Source organism: Lissotriton helveticus, chromosome 1_2 (genome assembly GCF_964261635.1).
Source record: "Lissotriton helveticus chromosome 1_2, aLisHel1.1, whole genome shotgun sequence".
NCBI lineage: Eukaryota > Metazoa > Chordata > Amphibia > Caudata > Salamandridae > Lissotriton > Lissotriton helveticus.
Window position 1 is genome coordinate 105,182,675 of NC_136058.1, and position 20,731 is coordinate 105,203,405.

General features: G+C 48.6%; 1 protein-coding gene across 8 annotated transcripts in view; it reads right to left on the reverse strand.

Moving 5' to 3' along the window:
* PATJ (PATJ crumbs cell polarity complex component) overlaps positions 1 to 20,731 on the reverse strand; it is a 1,530,963-nt gene that overhangs the window by 419,204 nt on the left and 1,091,028 nt on the right. For all 8 annotated transcript variants that reach the window (XM_078669616.1, XM_078669595.1, XM_078669605.1 and 5 more), the window contains one exon: positions 15,357 to 15,429. In XM_078669616.1, coding sequence (XP_078525742.1) covers positions 15,357 to 15,429 — 73 coding nt within the window. The remainder of the gene's footprint in view (positions 1 to 15,356; positions 15,430 to 20,731) is intronic.

The window sequence follows — 20,731 nt, forward strand, 5'->3', positions numbered from 1 at the left end:
CACTTTGTCACATGCACGGAGCAGCCATTCTTCGAGGTGAGCAGCCTGGTCGGCTATCAGGGTCGAAGGTGTGGGTGGAGAGGAGGCCAGTAAGGCGTGAAAATCAGCCAAATTTGCTTTTTTCCAGTTACGAGCAGAAAGATTCTTGACAGAGGGGGGAGGGCAGACAATATGAAGATGGAGATAAAAAGAAATGGAGCAGTGATCGGACCATGAACAGGGGAGAACAGAGGGAGGGGAAAGGTCAAGATTGGACGTCCAGATTTGATCTAAGATATGGCCCTTGTGATGAGTGGGAGTATGAATGTGCTGGAAAAAATTCATACTAGTTAGAAGCTCAGTAAACTCCATAGAAGACTGACTTTCGCGAGTATCAGATGGCCAATAATTGAAGTCGCCAATAATCATGATGTTTGCATGATTAATCGCGAGTTGAGAGATGAAATCGCTGAATAGTTGAGAAAAGAGAGGCATGTGTTCAGGGGGCCTGTAAACAAGAATACAAACAAAAGTGGATTTAGCTGAGGAAAATTTGAGGGAGAGGCAATCAGTTTTGGGAATAAGTATCGCAGTCAGCTCTGTGAAAATATGTTCAGAACGGATAATAGCCGCCACACCGCCGCCGGACTTCCCGGCCGGCCGGTTGGCCTGCATGATGTAGTATCCAGTAGGAATTGCTGCGAGGATATCGGGGGCAGAGTCCTCGGTGATCCACGTTTCGGTAAGGAGGAGAATATCAATGGTGCTCTGGTGTAGTAGTTGAAAAATCTCCAACTGATGGCGTACTAAGGAGCGAGTATTCAAATAGTACACTAATAGTGAGGTGGATTTCTGAGAGGGAAAGGGGGAAAGGACTGGGGAAGAATCATGAAGGGGAAGAGTGTCTAGAACATAGGTGTCGGAAGGGATCAATATGCCACAATCGTAAGCAGCCCTCGCAGTACGGGCAGGAATAGGCCCTGAGGAGTTAAGTCTCTGGAGGTCAGAGGAAGAGTAAGTAATAAAATGGACATTACAACTGGGCCCTAGGCCCGGTCGGCCGCGGACGGGCGCAGACGGGCTTGACTTGTGCGCGACTTCGGCGCGAAGTCGGCGCTCCCGCTGCGCTCGTCCGCTGCGCTTCCACCATACCGCCATTATATACCGGAGGTGAGGGAACACTGCACCGCTAACCTGCAATGATTAGGTGCAGGGCGGAAGTGTTGTCGCCAGCAGGAAGTGACACTCCTCAAGCTGACCCTCCGCACAAACGGCACCAAGCCGGGGCGGAACGGGGCCACGAGCGAGTAAAGTACAGGTAGGAATGCGCTTTACAATTGTCACAGCGTAATACACAAATACAGTTTTAAAATGAAGATTTTCAGCGTGCTATTAAAATCAGCAGTTTTTTTAAAATTTCATCAGCATCCACAAACACATCCGCAGCCTAGATCGCCGCGTTTGTCAATGGGCGGGAGCTGGAAGCGAAAGTTAAATACCACCAGGCTCGGCAACACTGCACCGCTAACCTGCAATGATTAGGTGCAGGGCGGAAGTGTTGTCGCCAGCAGGAAGTGACGCTCCTCAAACTGACCCTCCGCACAAACGGCACCAAGCCGGGGCGGAACGGGGCCACGAGCGAGTAAAGTACAGGTAGGAATGCGCTTTACAATTGTTACAGCGTAATACACAAATACAGTTTTAAAATGAAGATTTTCAGCGTGCTATTAAAATCAGCAGTTTTTTTAAAATTTCATCAGCATCCACAAACACACATCCGCAGCCTAGATCGCCGCGTTTGTCAATGGGCGGGAGCTGGAAGCGAAAGTTAAATACCACCAGGCTCGGCAACACTGCACCGCTAACCTGCAATGATTAGGTGCAGGGCGGAAGTGTTGTCGCCAGCAGGAAGTGACGCTCCTCAAGCTGACCCTCCGCACAAACGGCACCAAGCCGGGGCGGAACGGGGCCACAAGCGAGTAAAGTACAGGTAGGAATGCGCTTTACAATTGTCACAGCGTAATACACAAATACAGTTTTAAAATAAAGATTTTCAGCGTGCTATTAAAATCAGCAGTTTTTTTAAAATTTCATCAGCATCCACAAACACACATCCGCAGCCTAGATCGCCGCGTTTGTCAATGGGCGGGAGCTGGAAGCGAAAGTTAAATACCACCAGGCTCGGCAACACTGCACCGCTAACCTGCAATGATTAGGTGCAGGGCGGAAGTGTTGTCGCCAGCAGGAAGTGACGCTCCTCAAGCTGACCCTCCGCACAAACGGCACCAAGCCGGGGCGGAACGGGGCCACAAGCGAGTAAAGTACAGGTAGGAATGCGCTTTACAATTGTCACAGCGTAATACACAAATACAGTTTTAAAATGAAGATTTTCAGCGTGCTATTAAAATCAGCAGTTTTTTAAAAATTTCATCAGCATCCACAAACACACATCCGCAGCCTAGATCGCCGCGTTTGTATGTCCAAGATAGGGCATAGGCCCCCTTTGCCCTTCTTGGGTACCAGAAAGTAGTGGGAGTAACAACTACACCCTACTTCTGGCCCAGGAACACGCTTGATGGCCCCCTTGGCCAGGAGGGCCGAAACTTCCTCTTGCAGAAGTTGCAAGTGATCCCCCGACACGCGGTGGTACTGCGGTGGCATGGCTGGACTGGTCGCCTCGAAGGGGAGGGAGTATCCCCTTCGGACGATTTGCATCACCCACCTGTCCGATGTGATGGTGCGCCAGTGGAGGAGGTGATGTTGAACCCTGCCTCCCACTGGCATCAAATGGGTCTGAAAGCTCGGACTAGGAAGGCTTTGAGGTGGATGCTATGGGGGTGGATGTGGACTGGCCTCGCCGCTGTCCCCTGGCACCGCCACGGTGGTTACCACGTCCACCGCCGTTCTGGATGTTAGTCTGCGGCACGTGGCTGGCAGGACGTGAGAGTGTAAATGTAAATGTAAATGTGCTGGATTTGTAAAGCGCACGGCTGCCCGTGAGCGTCCCGGCGCTTACTTAGGGAACCCGTCCTGGTATTCCCCTGTGAGAAACCCCGGCAGGGTGTCCACAAGGTGAAAGCCAGGCATCCCGCCGCGAGGGCGCCCCTTCCTTGGCCACGAAAGGAGCAAAAGGCAGAAGTTTGATGGCGCTGGCCCGACAGGCCCAAGGACTTGGCCGTAGCCCTGGAGTCTTTAAATACTCAAGCGCACTGTCTGCCATGTCGCCAAAGAGGTGACGGCCATCGAATGGCATGTCCATTAGCGTATTCTGGACATCAGCCGAGAAGTTGGCGGACCTCAGCCAGGCATGGCGAACCGCCACCGTCGTGGAAATCGCACTGCCTAGCGAGTCCGTGGTATCCAGCCCACATCGAATAGAGTACCATGCTGCATCTCGCCCTTCCGCAAGGGCTTGAGCGAGCTTCACCCGGGCCTCCTCCGGGCAGTCCGGCAGCACGGCCGCAACCGTGTCCCACAGAGCGTGGGTGTAATGGCCCAAAAGGCAAGCGGTGTTGACCGACCGCAACCCCAAACTAAGTGAGGAGAACAGCTTCTTACCGAACTGGTCATAACTTTTGGATTCCCGATCAGGAGGAGCAGTCCGGAATGCGGACTGGGAGTTAGAGGCCTGGATAACCAGGCTCTCGGGAGTGGGGTGGGTGGACAGGAAGCTAGGGTCGACCGGGGCCAGGCGTAAGAGCCTCATTAAACGGCAGTAGAGGCTCCGAAGAGCTTGCCTGCGGTTTAAGGACCAAGGTGAGGATGTTAGTCCTCATGGCCACAACGGGGAGCTCAAGAACCAAGGCCTTGGCCGCCCTCGTCAAAACTACGCTGTAAGCAGCCTCCTCCTCCGTAGCCACGGTAGGAGGGGAGACGAATCGAGTGTCGGGCGAAGTGTCCAGACCACTGGCCTCCCCTTGCTCATCTGCCCAGTCCTGATACGACTGGCACTCCCGTGCCAGAGGGTCCTCAGACCCCTCCCAATCCTCCTCGCCCTCCATCTCTTGAAAGTCAGGTGCAAAGGATGGGGCCGGATCATAGAAGAATTGCTCTTCTCTCGGCGTTGAATGTGGCGTCGAGCGACGCCGGTCCGACGCCGGATCCGGACCGAGGGAGGGACCGGGGATGACGCCGTCTGGGGACGGCGTAGAGGGCGACACCCTGGGGGTTGGCGCCGGCGGGGTCGTAATGTCGACCAGCGGCGACCCGGATCTGGACCCGGATCAAGTGGGGCCCTGCGGCATCAGGACCAAAGTCGCCGGGACCGAAGCACCCAAAGGCGCCGGGGCCGAAGCTCCCGGCCCCCTTGGGCACCTAGACGGGGTCACGAGGCCCGAAGGCGCCACAGCGGGACCCGACGGAGGAGAGAGCGACCTCATGGCCATGAGGAAGGTGTCGATCTCCTCCGGCGTCGCGTTCAGCCCAGGGACCAGCGGGTATGGAGCTGGCCGCGGCACTTGAGGCTCCGCCGGAGCCGCACGGGTGGTGTCGCCCGAACCCCCGGCCGCATCGCGCGACCGTCGGGGGGGAGTCAGAAGAGCGATGTCGTATCTTCGACTTCTTCTGCCTCTTACCTGCGGACTTGGAGCCCGACGAATGGTGTCAACTCGCCGAGCTGCGATGACTGTGGCCCCGCGACCGGTCCCTCGACCCCCTCCTGGACCGGGACTGTGAACGGCGCGGGCCGACTGCCGGAGCTCGAGGCGCTTACGGGACCGCTCCTGCCAAGCCTTCGATGTAAAGGCCCAGCAGTCGGGGCACGACTTGTAGTCGTGGTCGGCCCCAAGGCAATAAAGGCACCGACGGTGGGGGCCGGTAACCGACATCAGGCGGTTACAATCGGCATAGGGCTTGAACCTAGGCATCCCTATCGGCACCAAGAGTCGTAAGGACTCAAAAAAGGATCCAAAAGAGATCGAAAAAGTTAGTCAAAAAGTGACTGAGTACTGCTTTTTCCGGATCTGCGCTTGCTGGCGTGGAAAAAAGAAGAACTGACGTCAGAGTGCAAGGGCGGCGTCTAAGTACTCCAACGACGTAATCCATGCGCCAACGACGGACGCAGAGCCGCAGACGACACCTACCGACGCGCAGGGGTACTGCTACGCAAAACTTTCCGGATCCAGTCTGATGCCTGGGGATATTCTAAGGTAAGGAATCTAACACTAACCTGTTTCTTTCAGATCTGCGAGACAGGAGTGAGGCCTACAGGTTCATTTATTGCTAAGCTCCGCTGCTGAGAGCTGAACTCACCCTTGGCCTACATTGGTTTTGTCTGTAGTGCGGTGCAGCACATGTGTAGTTTATATATGCTGAGTGCATATCTGCATATAAATGGTACTATACAAGAATAACTTAGTACTGGGAGTTATGTGTGCATGTGAGTGGTACAACACATGAAGGATAGATGTAGTGCTGTACACTGAGTATATGGTACAGGCATGTGCTGGGTGTATTTGTGCATGCGAGTGGTACAATACAAAGGTAATGCAGTACTAGGCACTGTGTGTAGATTATGTGTATGTATTGTGCCTGTGAGTGGTACAATATATGAAGTGCGTAGTGCTGTGCAGTATGTGTATGCTCTACAAATGCTCTTGGTGCCTGTGAATTGTATAATGCATTGAGAAGCATGGGTGCATTCTGAAACATTAGAAGAGGAAGTAGAGGAATCCCCCAGAGAGATTTGTGTATAAGCTGAGTGGGACACACTGGAGTGCCAAGCTTACCCCATACACTTCAAAGGGCACTCTTTGATTCAGAGAGATGTCACAAGGAAGAGGCCTGGGCACATCTCAGTAAGGAGATGGAGCTAATAAGATAATCATAAAGAATAGGGCTGAGACCCTGGGCTAATCTTTTGATACACATATCACTGGGCAGATATCCACATGTGAAATCATAACTACCATGGCTTGTGTTGGGGGCTATCAGATTTGGAGCCACTCCTGCTGTGATAGACTTCTTTCAAGAGGCAGAGGACAGATTTCTTTTAAGAGGTAGAGGACAGAGAAGTGGGCACTTCAAAAGGAAGCGGACCCCAGCATAAACTTCAAAGACTCAGGCTCTAAAGAAGGAATTTGATGTCTGGGAATGGACTATGAAAAGAGGAGATTGAGAACCCAAACCTTGTCAACTGCCAAGCAATCAGACAGGCTGTGTGAGGAAGGTATGCTCTGCAAGACGTCTGCTCGAGACCAGGACTGGGAGCAAAGGCCTACTAGTCTCTTAGCTGGGTGAGGGGACATCACCCAGGGAATCAAAGACCACCTGCCCTGGAGCACCATTCTTTGCCTGCCTGCTTGCCAGGAAGAGTGTGAACTGTGAAGAAGTGGAGAGTGTTGGAGAGAGTGAGGAGCCTTGTTGAGTGTACTCCCTTTGCGAGGTGCAAGGAGACAGCTGAGGCACAGAACGGGGCGTTGCAGGACAAAATTGGCAACCCTTGTGTGCCAGAAAAGGGCTACTGTGAAGTAAGCTGTGTACATTGTTGTGCCGATCATGCTAGAGGCCACGTCCAGTGAAGAGCCGGTGACCCAGTACGTTTAGAGGGGCCGCCATGAGTAGATTAACGTGCTGTGAGGGCTGTTGCACTTCTGCCATGGTAGGCTGTGACCCCATATGCCAAGAGAGGCTGCTGTCAAGGATATCACTGTGCCAATCAGTCTGGAGCCCATGTGCAGTGAGGATACAGTGATCCTGTATGCCGGACGCCGTCACAGGGACCAACATGACTTGTGAACTAGTCAGAATTATCACTGGAGTGAATCTCCAGTGGGGACCCCTGCGCACCTACAATTGGAAAAAGGATTTCCATCAGGATCTTCGCACCAATCCCCACCCACCATGGGACAGACCAGAGACTTACCCTACAAGGAGGAGCTGCAAAGAACCTTTGGTCGCTGTGGTGGCACAACCACATGTGAGGAACTCAATGACCACTGAGTGCAGTCCGCCTGGGATGCGCACAGTAAAACCACTGGAATCAGCTGCTCCTGCACCCACAGAATGGGCATGCTCAGGTACTCCTGTCGCTCTGATCCTGCAGGTGAGGGTATGGCTGATTTCAGGCCAGTCTGCCCTGGGGAGGGAGAGGGGGGCCAGAGGGGGAGCAGGGGACTTGCTTGCCAGATAGCACTGCGATGCTGGAATACTGTTGACATAAACATGGATTCAGAGTGAGACTCAGACTACTAGTAGGGCTTACCCTGTATGTTGCCTATAGCAAAGGGGGAATAACCACTATTGCTAGGTAAAAGGAGGGAGAGGGACGCAGAGAACCACTAGAGCCCTGACTTAAGGAAGACTGTATAGTTGTTTGTGGATGTTGTATTTACCTTTCTGTCTTGCAGTGGTAAAATAAAATACTTCTTTTATCACAAAAGTAAGTATTTGGCTTGACAATAATGTATTGCTACTACTCTGTGCAAGTTGAGTTGTCAGTGTGTCTTCTCCAAATCCTGTATCCACCCCTCCCCCGAGGGAGTCTTGACCACGTTACTACGCAGAGTCAAGTGCAGAAGGTGTTCTTGGTGTAGTTGCTCAGGGTCCGTAGTAGGTCGAGCATGGGACATCAGGGGTAAAACACGTCAACCCTACGTTGGGCCCAGTAACCTTTACTTGCCCGTGGCCCTCTGAACAGGGTTCTGACAGGTAGGGACTCTAGCTGCAGATGTCTCCCTTTGTGAATTTCCTCAGGCAACAGAGTAGATCTGGAAACTTTTCAGCAATTCCCTTATGTGTCAACAGGTGGCGTCGGATCAGTGCACTCCAGATATGATGTCAGAATCCCCATTAACCTCGGAACACGGATGTCAGTTTCTATCTTGATCTCTGCCTGCGCCCATCAGATGCAGAGCTATGGAATTCAGTGCAGGTGCCGATATTTGGATTTGGCATCTTTTTAATGGGAAGAATTAGTTCATTCCGCTGAAAGGGGAGGAGTGAGGGTCAATAAAAAATCTATAGTTAGACAGAGTGTCTACCAGAAAAGGCATTGCTGAAGGTAAGTAACTTGTTCTCCTGAAACGTATACGAACAGATTTGTCACCCTGTGACTAGATACCAAAGCAGTCAGTCTCCTCTGCTGGTAGGTCTGTGTAATGGTTCAGACCAGGAAATCCTTCAGAACAAATCAGCAAAGTGCCTATCCCACTAGAACTGGCTATCCAGGCAGTAATGCATCGTGAATATGTGCAGAGATGCTGAGGTCACACCCTGGCAAATGTCCAGAACTGGCACATCACATGCCAGAGTAGTGGTAGCAGACTTCACCCTTGAGCGAGCGCACAAGCCTTCTGGAGGCCCATAGTAGATCTTGATGCATAACACAATTCATCTAGAGACGGTCATCTTATGCACCAATTTGCCTTGAGAGAAACTGTCCAAAGGTTGTCCATCCAGTCGATAGCCTCTGATTCGGGCTACATAGAATCTAAGTGCGCTGTCAGGGCCAAGGTGGTGAAGATGTTCTCCTCCTTGGGGGGGCTGAGACAGTGTATAGAAAAGCCACTTTTGTCCAGAGAACTAATAAGTCTAAGAAGAAAGATGGGCATTGGGGAACTACAGACCAAACCTGGAATTCGCTCACTCTCCTTGCTTATGTTAAGGCAAAGAGAATTGCCGTCTCAATAGTTAGAAGGCAAAGAAGATGGGTGTGAGTGCACATCAGATAACTGTGGCTCAAATTAAGGTCCAACTGCGTTTAAGGAACCTGCCAGGTGCTGTGCAGACAGAGAGATGCCCTTAACATTCAGCCATTTCTAGAGACAAGAGGCGCCTGGCCAAAAAAACATTTCACAATTCCCGGACTATTGCAAAACCACAAGGCAGCCATGTTGTCCGTGAGAATCTGCACCCATTACCCTTTGATAAGAGGGAGGAAAGCCTTCAGTGTAAAAGCAAATCACTTGCACCTTACACGAGTTGATTATGAGATGAGTTTCTACCAAAGACGAAGTCATCTGATCTCTAACTCTTCCAGATGATCTCCACCTCCCAGTAACAATGCATCTATCATGACCGTTAACTCAGGTGAGTTAGGGAAAGGGGTCTTCCACCAGTCCAGTCATGGAGGAGCAGCTACCACTGCAGGTCTTTCGCAGTCTCCTCCACCACTTCGATTAAAATTTGATAGACTGCCTTGGTGCTGAGCCCACTGAAACATTAAATCTCACTGCAGATCCCGTCTGTGCCACCAGGGGAGGTCTGCAAGCAGGATGCAAGAGGCCAAGAGGCCCATAAGCCTGAGAGCTGCGCTCATTGAGGCCCAGGTAAAGGATTGAAACATTGGTATCATAGCCAAAACATCCCAGACTCATTGAGGCGGAGAGATGGCTCAAAAGAGCACCTTTTCCAGAATGTATCCTACGAAATGGCTTAGGCACATCCATAAAAAATCCCAACAATGTAAATAAGTTGGCCATCATCTGGAGGTGCTCTATGACTGCTTGAGGAGAGCCCGTCTTCGATAGTCCGTTGTCAAGATATGGGAAGACTGGTATTCACAATCTTCGCAGATGAGCTGCTACTACCACCATCACTTTGGTGAACAACCGAGGTGCACTGGTAAAGCCAAAAGGGAGCACAGAGAACTGAAAGCACTACAGGTCTACCTGAAACTGCAGGTAACGCTTGTGGGACTGCAAAATGAAGATGTAAAAATATGCGTCTTTCAAGTACAGTGTCACCATGCAGTCTCCTGGATCGAGAGCAGAAAGGACTTGAGCCGGGGTAAGCATTCTGAACCTGTCCTTCCAGACAAAGGCGTTTCGAGGGCAAAGGTCCAGAATAGGGCAGATGCCTCCATCCTTTCCTGGCACCAGAAGTAATAGGAGTTGCAACCAGTCCTGATCTCTTGACACCAGCATCCTCTGCATTGCTCCCCTGGCCAAGAGAGCCCAAACTTCGGTGCGAAGTATGGATACAAACTTCTCTGTGGAGTATGGACAAGTTGACTTCCGGCGGTGTATATGACTGGAAGGGTAGGGAATATTGCTATTCCAAAGGTCTTCAAACTTTTTTAGGCTGCGCCCCCATGTAATGTTATGTTAAAAAAGTTTTCTAAAGCACTCGTACACCGGTTGGCTTCATGGTGCTGATTCTAGGAGGGGCTGTTGCTGAGTCAGTCACAGTTTATTCGTAGGCCTGAGTGTACAGCCAAGTTTTAAGAGATGTTCTGAATTTCAGTAATTTGGTACTAGACCTGATTTCCAAGGGAACGGAATTCCAGAATTTGGAGCCAAAGTAGCGAACCTACTAACCCCTTGTCGCTTCAGCTTAAAAGTGAGGATTGCCAGGAGTTGAAGATGAGCTGAGCGAAGGTTGCGTGATGGGGAGTAGCGTGATATAAGGCAGTCTATGAATCCAGGGCCATGGCTGTGGAGAGATTTGGAGCAAAACCAAAAGGAAATGATGGACGGAGCATTACAATACAAGCACTCACCCCCAGTCAACTGATCTGGGTTTAATCCATCACCATTCTTTAGCCCACTCTGCCACCCCAGTTCAGACATGGCCATATGCAAATCAGTCTGACCCTGTGCCTCATGGGAACAGTCCAGCCCGAACTGTGGAGAGATTTGAACAGTAGACAGCCAACTTTAAAGGCACAAAGTTGAGGGATGGGAAGCCAATGCAACTTCTTTAGGAGGGGAGGCCTGGTGCCATCTAGGTTAATGGTGGATCAGTGTAGCTGCCTGGTTTTGAACCATCTGCAGGCGTTTTGAGAGACCGAGAAGGAGTCCAAGGTAAATTGCATTAGAGTAGTCGAGGCGGGAAAGGACCATGGCTATCACAATTTGTTTTAGTGCTGCTTGGGTGAGTAGCCTACTTAACTTTATGATCCTGCGTAGCTGGAAGAAGCAGGAGGAGATCACCAAGCCTACCTGTGTTTTCAAGGATAGCTCATTGGATATAATGACACCAAGGCACTTGGCAGAAGAAGAAGGGATAGGAGGGGGAACCAGTTCGTTTGGCCAGTAGTGTGGGCCCCAAGGATTCAGGCTACCACTCGTCAGAACCAATTCGGTCTTTCCTGGGTTCAGTTTCAAATGATTACAGTCCATCCAGGGGCAAATATGTCGAATGGTGGACTGGAAGTCATGATTGGGACGAGTTATCGAACGTAAAAAGCAGTTGAAGGTCATCAGCTTAGTTAAAAGTGACCATATTCCTTTCCTTTAAAGACTTAATCAGTGGCAAGAGGTAAAGGTTGAACAGGTGTGGGGAGAGTGAGGAGCCCTGTGACACCCCACACATAGTTTTCACCTTGGGAGCCATAAACTGACCCAGACGGACTGCCTGGGAGCAACCTACTAAGAAGGAACAAATCCAGCTAAGGGCAGTGCCCTGAATGCCGGCATCGTCGACACGGTCCACCTGAATCGGGCGACCATGTCAAAGGCGGCTGATAGGTCTAATAACACTAGGACCAGAGGAATGCCTTTATCAGCCTTCTCCCGAAGGGAATCCAGTACAGCTGTAATTACTGTTTCTGTGGAGTGGGCAGGACGAAAGCCCGCTTGGTGTAGGTCAGAAAACCTGGTTTGTTCTACAAAGTTGGACAGGCATTTAGCCACATGGGCCTCAAGTACCTTGGCTAAGTATGGGAGCAGTGATATTGGGGGATAGTTAGACAATGTCTGGGAGTCCGCCCCAGGTTTCTTTAAGAGGGAGATCACAGTGGTCTCTTTAAAGGCCTGTGGTATGCAGCCCTGACACAGGGAGTTGTTCAGTAAGGCAAGGGCTGGGCCCGGGAGAGTAGTAAAAACCTCCTTTCCTAATCCTTTTTATCAGTCCATAATGTTGAGCCGATGCCAGGACTCGAACCCGGGTCCCCAGAACCAAAGTCAGCAGCTATGGCAATAATGCCATATCCTCTCCTCTTCAAAACATCCAATATCCCCACTAGTATTTGGACGAAGGGCAAGGAAGGGAGACTTTAAAAAGCTCTTCACTCTTACCTGCCAGTGAATGGAATCTTTTGGAAGGATGCACCCATTGTAAAATCCTTGGAGGCAGGAGCTGCAAGGTTACAAACCAGTATAATCTTGAGGGGTAAAGGCGTCACGGGCGAGGGGAAGGGCAGAAACCAGAAATTCAGTAACCACGAGGCAAAAGGCAGCAGTGAAAAAGTGCTGCTTTATCAGCAAAGTAGAAGTATTTTGCAGCTTTATGTATGCAAAATATGAACCACTTCCTGGCATCTGTGCTGCTACTTTCCCTTTGATTGGAGGAATGTCAGTGCTGAGATCAGTGCGGCAAGAACTACATCCTAATTGGTGGTCTGAATGACTACTCCAATCAGAGAGCCCTAACTCGAGATGGGAGTATGAAACACAGGCAGCAAGCGTACTTCCGACGTGATCAGCAACAATGGTATGTGAAGTGGTGGGGTGGAGTGCGCCCCCTTATGGGGGGCGCGCTCCACACTATGAAGACCTATGCCCTATTCGATGATCTGGAGCACCCATTGGTCTTAAGTGAAGCTCCGCCGTCCGGGGAGGTAAAAAGGTGACCTGACCTCCCACCAGGTAATCATGCACCAGAAAGGACAAATTATTTTGTGGTGGCTGCAGGTGTTGAGGTTTGAGTAGTGCGTTGTCCTTGGACACTGTTGCTATGCTCCCACTTACACCCTCAAAAGGACTGGTAGGCTTATGGCTTCTGAGACACATATTGCCTCTGCAGGAAGGTCCTACCAAAACCTTGGAAGGGACACTTTTGTGGGAGAAGCTCCAGAGCAGGCTGAACTAGGTCTATTGTGTACGAGGTGGCTTTACTCTATTTAAATCTCTCCACGGCCGTGTTAGCCATCGCTCCAAACAGCCTAGAGACGTCAAAGGGCATGTCCATTAGGTCCTGCTCGACATGAGAGGAAAACCCCGTGGAGCCAATCCTTGTGTGGAGCCGCAGTACAACGCTGGTTCCAACTGCCTACCCAGGCAGTCAGTAGTGGCCAGACCTGAGAGTATTTTGTATTTAGCTGTGTCTTCTCCATCAGAAATAAGATGCTGTAAAGTCGGCCTGGTGTCTTCTAGGACAGCTAGCAAGATGTCTGCCACCTGTCCCACAACTTGTGTATCTACCCAGGAAGCATGAGGTGAAGACGGACCTAAGGCAACAGTGGTACTAGAAAATATGCATTTTGGAAATGTTTCCATTTGTTTAGGTGGCTTCATAGGGGTGGCACTTAGATCCTGGTGGCTGGTTGACGTCTCTACCACTAAGCGCTCCAGGGTGGGGTGTTGCCCGAATCAAAATCCAGGCCTCGGGGAGTAGGGCTTTGTTGTCTTGCCTCTTGCTATTCACTGGGCAGCAAAATCCTGGTTTTGCCCAGGCGCCCACAGGGACATCAATGAGGGGCTCATTAAAAGACAGTAGAGGTCTTGGCTGGTCCGATTTGGGCTCACAACCTCAGTGGGGACATTTGTTTTTACTTCTTGCATGGGAAGATTGAGGTCTAAGACTTATGCTGCCAGTCTGATCACAGGGGCAAAGAAGGCAAAGCCGTCTGTAGCCATGACTTGGTATTGGGGAGGATAACTTAATGCCTGGTGAGGTGTCCAGGTCACACGCATCCTTGAGGTTCTCAAATATGTTTCCCTCCTCATACATTTCGTCCCCATAGATAGTCCTCCATCATTGTCATCATATTGGTGGGATATGTCTGGGGTTGAATGGGCATGCTGACGTGGTCCAAAGGGTAGGGGCAGAGCTTCATAATCCAATAAAACTATTTGATCCATGTCCAGTGCCTGTGGCATCGGCACCGGCGCTGATGCTCAGGTCAATGGTGTTGGTCGAGGCACTGAGAGCAGTGTTGGATGTTGTGCTGAGGCTGGAGCCACTGGTGACATGCTCGAAGGCTGACCTTGGGTTAAGGTCGGGAAGCACAGTTTGGGATGGATCCGCCAATGTGGTCCCAACAGGTAGCGACCTCGGATCTCTAGGACCCAACAGCGCTCCAGCAGGTTTCGGACTATCTGAGCTGGCAGCGTTTGTCTGCTGTCGTAGTCTGCTCCAGGGGAAGTGGGAGAAGGAATACGGCTCAGCGGGCAGGAGGTAAAGGGGTTGTTACGCGACTGAATGGTGTGAATAGATGACGGAGACCAATGCTTTGATTTCTTAAGCTCCTTATGGGATCTTTTTGACTTACCCAAGTTCCACAACTTTGACTTGGAACAAGAGTGTGAGTGGCGTCAGGAATGACAGTGTGTCAGTGTCCTCGACCGTGACCGCTTCTTTTTATGGAGTTCGTTTACAGCTAACTTACTGTAGCGGGCGCAGGTGGCTTGCGATTTATCTTCGCACAGCAAGGACACGACTCCTTGTCATGAGGTGCTGAGGAACAAGAGGCAGATGTTGTGGGTGTCTATCACCTGCATCTTTGGGTAGCAGTCACGGCACAGCTTAAAATCTGTTGTTTTAGGGCCTATATTTAGCAAACTGTGAAGTGTTAAGAAGTAAAAGAGAGTTTTCCTGAGGAAAAAAAAAGCCTTCTAGAAAACAGCACTGCTAGCTCCGGATCAGCTTCGGGAGGCAAGGAAAGAAAGGAACTGACATCAGAATGTGGAAGTGACGCATAAATAGTGGCTCAACGTCATATCCAGAGAAGACGGATCCAACACGGTGCCGCTCAATGTCATCTGTCAATGTGGGAGGGAATTGCTGAAAAGTTTCCGGATCTACTCTGGCACCTAGAGAAACTCACAAGGTGAGGAGCCTGCGGTTAGAAGTCTCTATCGGAAATTGGACTTTGAAAACAACACCGAGTGCTCTTATTCAAGGGAAGGTTACTTCGTAAAGGCTAAGATGACCATATGCCAGGCCTATGGGCGCTGCTTAGATGTTTTTCCTCAGTTAACTGAACTATGTTGTTATTACACATCTACTCACTTTAACAGTTATAAATAAGGCCAGCAGCGCTACTGCAAAGTGTAGGCTGTTTTTATTACAAATGACATGTTTACTTTCTTCCACGTACTGTATCTGCAAGAGGCAGCCAGGCTTTTGATCATGTGCTGGTTCGGATTTGATACACTGCACTCCCCATGCACCACACTCTCATTACCCAGCACTGAAAGCACAAAATGACAGATGATGACTGCAATTTGAGCTGCTCGAGCTCTTGAATCATGCGGCCTCTGCCATTGAACCAGAATTATTTAAAGTGTTTTTCTGAACTAAAAATGGATTTTGAAAACACGGTAATCTGCCTAGGTCCGGGGGGTGGGTAAGGGTTTAAGTCTGCTACACTCCAATTCCCATCGAATGCTGCCTGCAGCCAGAGGACGGATCCCACCTGCAGGACGGACAGAATTACATTTCCGGCTAATTATGATCAACGACATGGAGTTCGATTCATCGAGAAAGGCTCTTACCTCACTTGGAGACTGTGCGCTTGGAGGTGCCGGGTACGGCGTGACCGCCAACTGGTTAATGGCGTCTTCATTTCTGTCAACATGCCAAACAAGATAAAATTAGACGCTTTGAGGGAAACATTTCACACAAATGGTTAAACCTGATTGGCGACAACAGCGTCATTTACTAAAGGATGCTTAAGGTAAACATATTTACATAAGAAGTAGTAACACCTCTCATTGGATATAAGTATGTTACTGTCACACAATTCCACACTGCAGCGCACTGAGAAAGCAGATCTCCTTATGTCGGCAATGCGGTCCGAAGGCAGCGGAGGAGCTACAATTAGCGCAGCAGGTGCAGTGGCACCGGTCGGCAGTTCTGATGAGTCATTTGAACCCTGATAAATGCTACATTTTACAGTGCTTAATTTGTTTAAAAAAAAAAGTGCAAGAGCCCTCGTCACATTGCCCATGCCAGCACTGCCAGTGACAGTACATACACAACTACTACCCATCACACTGCTAAAAGTGTGACAATTCAGACTGTTCGAGGCCGCTAAAACTTTAAGAATGGGTTGGGTGGCAGGTAGTAGTTGCTTTTAAGGTATATTGAACTAACTAACAACAGCTTTTTCGCTCACCTTTAAATTACATAAACACCGCCACCATGTGGCAGATGTAATTAGTGCCGCTGCTGGCAACTGAGTGCTGGCGCTGAGCACCAGAAGCTACCAGCTCAAATTAAGCACTGCCCAAACAGAAGTTAAGGGGGGCAATTTTCCATGCTTGCACTAGCTCCATGGCATCCTTGCTCTTGTCCAAAGGATGGAAAGTCTGGCTGCTGGCATTCTGGCTTCATCACGAGCTGCCCGTAATTTTAGTGTGGCAATACCTCATCTAGGAATTAATATGATGAGTGTTACTTGATACTGTATTGTCACATAATTCCGAGTCTTGCATTTCAAAATAAGGGGTATAGTAGTGCCACATGTTTTCCCCCATTCTAGGGAACTGATCTCAGAATAATCATTTTTTTCATCAGACTAATTGAAAAAAAATCTGCGATAATAGGAAAAATACTGCCTCCTGCAACCTAATAGCAAAGAACAAATATTATAACCCTATAATGTATTTGTTTTTATTAGTATACTAAGTATTTTTCCAGGGATCATTTCTTCTGCCAATTTGAATGTTTTTCAATGCCTGGCTTTTTAGCGTTCTCCGCGTATTGGATGACACTGTTCCCTGAATCTTAGCCCTGTAGGCACATGCACACATGCATCCTGCAAGCAGTGGTACAATAAAAGAAACCGATACAGTTTCAGAATTTCGCCACAATTATTTTCTGCCTCATACTTGACCTCTCAGTGGCCACTGAGATATCCTCACTTTAATGTATCACACTGGTGATCAAACAGTCAGCCTTAGTTCCCCTTAGATTGATTCCCAACATATCCACAATTTAACTAACTTAAGTCAATTTGTTTTGGTCGCCTTACGACTCAGTTAAAGTAAGAAAAATGCAAAAAAGAGTCAATAATACGTATGGTTTTCTTGTTTTGAATATTATAATTAAATCATTTTTTAAAAATGATTAACATTTTTTTTATACAGTTACATTGTTGCATGTCTCGGGTAGTACATTAGTAACCCGGTGGAGCTGTTTAAGCCCTAACGACTCAGCGAGCAAAAAAATAGAGGTCAAGTTGGTGGTTGTTGATATACTGTTATGAAGGAATGAATATCCTGGAGTTGATAACTAAGTTGCAGCCGCTTAGCATAGATGATATGGGCCTATTGTTACGCTCAATTTCCCCCTTTCATCTCTTCCTTTTTTATTTTTTTCTTTTTGCAAGTATAGTGTCTCGGTGTGCTTGGTCACTCACCTCTGGTCTGGTATGTGAGGTCTCATGTTACCAATACACTTTCATGCAGAAGAGTGAAATCTTGGTCAGTTCCCTTCAGCCATTGACATTTAGAAACTACTGTTTAGTCTGCCCTTAAAACCATGGCATTTAGTGAAAGATTACTTGTGGTTTAAGTAGTTCTTTGTAGGAATTTCTTCCCTGTTCCGCACCTTCCACCTCCCCCTCCTGCTGTCTCTGTGCCCCACCCATAAAGTGTAGAATTTGGGCCTGATGCCACCCACTGCTGTCTCCTACACTATGACACTGGCATATTTGCATTTTTGGCTTTGACGGTGCTTGTTAAATTGCTTCACAGGCATCTGCAAAACCAAATCATTCCAAAATCGCCACTGTGCACGGGCAAGCAGAAACAGTGGCTATCTTGTAATGGAATGTCTTCTTTTTTTTTTTAAACTCCATTGCTGGATGCCTACCGTCTTGCCTGTGAATACACAGTGGCATCAGGTGCAAAAACAAATCTTCAATGGATCCATGCCTGGTAGCAATGGTGGGACAAATTCGCTTTGCCAGTGCTTGTTTTAGTTTGGTTCTGTCGTTTCAAATCAAGTTAAAATTAGAGGTAGGTAAGGTTTACCTCAAAATGATAAAATATTGAATAGTGTACAGAATCCCAAAACAATGGATTGAGCTATGGGTATATAGGACCAGACAGCTCATCGAGTATAGTGCTCATTATAGGTGATTGGGAGACAGACCACCTACCAAAATGCAGATAGACTGCCAGTAGCTGTGAGAAAACAGAGCACACGAATTCATTGCTGGCACTAATTAAGGTGGAACCAAGCTAGCCTGGCTGATAAGGGGTGTTATCCCAAAACTGGTCCCAGGATGCTTGTTTCCGTCCAGGGAAGACCTGGCTTGGCAGTTCGGGCTAGACCGTTCCCATCAGACACAGGGTTAAGACTGATTTCCACAGAGCTGGGTCTGAACTGGGGTGACAAAGTGAGCTAAGGTACGATGATGGATTCAACCCAGATCTGTGACTGGGGGTGAGTGTCAAAAAAGTTTCAGTTCTCCTTCCATCACCTCCTTGTGTTTGATTTTTATCACTGGGAAGGTGACTTGGTGCTACAATACACACAGAACTAACAGAGCAGAAAATATGTATTTTCATTCATTATAAAGCAGGAGTGCACGTCTTTTTCTAAATAGAGTATGGAAGAAGATAGTTTTAGGGGGATAGAGTACCAAATTTTGAGGCAATAATGGAAAATGTATTTATTTATTTATTTTGAAGGTTTTATATAGCACGAACATGACCCTTGTGGGTATCAGAGTGCTTTACAAGGGAAGAGAGATTAACAAAAGGGCACTGTATGTCATTGTTATGTCCTACTATACAAGCAGCCGTTATGAAAGTTAGATACATTGATCATGTGAATTTAATCATGAGAAGAGATTTGACTTCTTTCTTGTAAGAGGCAGTAGAGGGGTTCAGTCTGGTATCTGGGGGCAGTGCATTCCATATCCTAGGAGCGATTCCAGAGACGGCACGGTTGTAAGTTTTCTTTTTGGCAAATCGTTGTGGTTTCTGAAGAAGATTGCTAGCGCTCCTGGAGGATCTTTTGCCAAATGAGAGCGATTTTTAGTAGAATTCTTGCTTCAAATGGTAGCCAGTTTAGAGCTCTACGGTCGGGGGAAATGAGTCAGTTTTTGTAGGAGCCCATGATTAGCCTGGCCGTGAGTTGATTGAGGCTCTTAGAGGGGCCATTGTAGATCTGGGAAGACCGCAAAGATTTGCACTCCTGTAGTCTAGTCTTGGATTAACTAGTCAATGACGTGTCAGTTTGAAGTCATTTGCCGGAAGGAAGGTTTTTAATTTTCTGAAAGTGTATATCTGAACATTTGCTCTTTTTGTTGCAGTACTGATGTGTTTCTGCATGTTTAGATTTCTGTCAAGTGTTAATCCCAGCGATTTCGCTGAGTCGATAATATGAGGTTGGCAGTTGAATGCTGTTAGTTGTTTAAGCCATTCTTGTATGATGGTTGATTGGTTGGGTGGAGCGATTAGGAGGAATTAAGTATTGATGGTGTTTAGTTTCAGGTGTTTTTCTGCCAACCTAGTCTGAGTTTTTTGTAGCGTTAAGTTGAGAGATTTGATGTCCTTCAGAGAGGTGATCTTTAAGTATAGCTGGTATCGTCTGCGTGCATGTGGCAGTGGATGTTTGAGGAGCTGAGAATTTTGGTGAGCAGTTCCATGAATAGGTGGAAAAGTGTGGGTGAGAGGGATGAGCTCTGCAGGACTCCTAATGTGACTGGGACGGACATAGACCAGGATTGATTAAGCTTGAATCTCTGGGATCTATTTTGGAGGAAAGAGGTAAACCAATTTAGTACTGTGCCAGATAAGCCCATTCTATATTTCAGGAGGTCTAGCAGATTGTCATGTTTGACGGTGCCAAAGCCAAAGATAAGTCTAGCAGAATAAGCAGACAAGCTTTGTTTTCGTCTAAAAAATGTAGTGCGTCATCTACTATGTGGGTCATGGCCGAGTGGAGAAATGTGGCTCAAATGGTTAGAGCGGCAGACCCTGATGCAGATGTCTGGTCTGGGACCAGGGTTCAATACCCGCCTCGGTGGGTCTTGGGCTCAATTTCCTCGGACCTGATAATTCTTGCCTCGGTGCCTATTCTAATCATGGGTCCCACTCTGCAACTCTGGGCAATAGCTTGCTTAATCTCCACAACGGCCCCAACAGCGCTGGGATGCCTGGCTTCACCTTGGGGGTGCCCAGGAGTGGACATCACAGGGAAAAAACCAAGAAGGGTTCCTAAGCGGTATACGGACAGCGCCGGGACACCTCCGGTGGAGGTAGCTGTGCGCTTTACAAATGCCGGCATTTCATTTCATTTCATTTCATTTCATTCAGTACTGTGCCCAGCACGAAAGCCAGATTGGTATTGGTTGAGCAGGTTGAAATCGTCGATGTGGTTGCCCAGCTGGATGTGTACACATTTTTTAAAGAGTTTAGCCAGAGTTGGGATGTTGGAGATTGTCAGTAATTATTTAAGTCTGTGTGGTCTGCCGTTGGTTTCTTTAGGATGGGGGACACTGCCCAGATTTAAGGTTTTCTAGAATGATTCATTGAAGCCGGGAGGTACTGATAATCTTGGTCCATAGTGGCAGTAGCAGCGGTATGAAGTCTTTTAGGTAATTTGCGGGAAGAGGATCAGTGAAGTGGTTGAAGAGGTTCAAGGAAGTGAGCGCTTTTAGTATTGCATCATCGCTAAGTTTTCAAAAGAGGACCATGCAGCATTATTTTTTAGGGCAAACTTAGGGTGCATACATTAGGGGTTGCTAGAGAGGGAGATGAAGTGCCCTTGTGGGTGTCAGTATGAGTTACTAAGGCCTTAAGTAGGTCCATCTTCATGTTTTCTGTCTTCTTAGTGAAGAAAGAGACAAATTCTTCACAGCTGGGTGGTGTTCTTGGTCCAACTTGGGGTAGAGGGGGTATGGTGGGTGAGG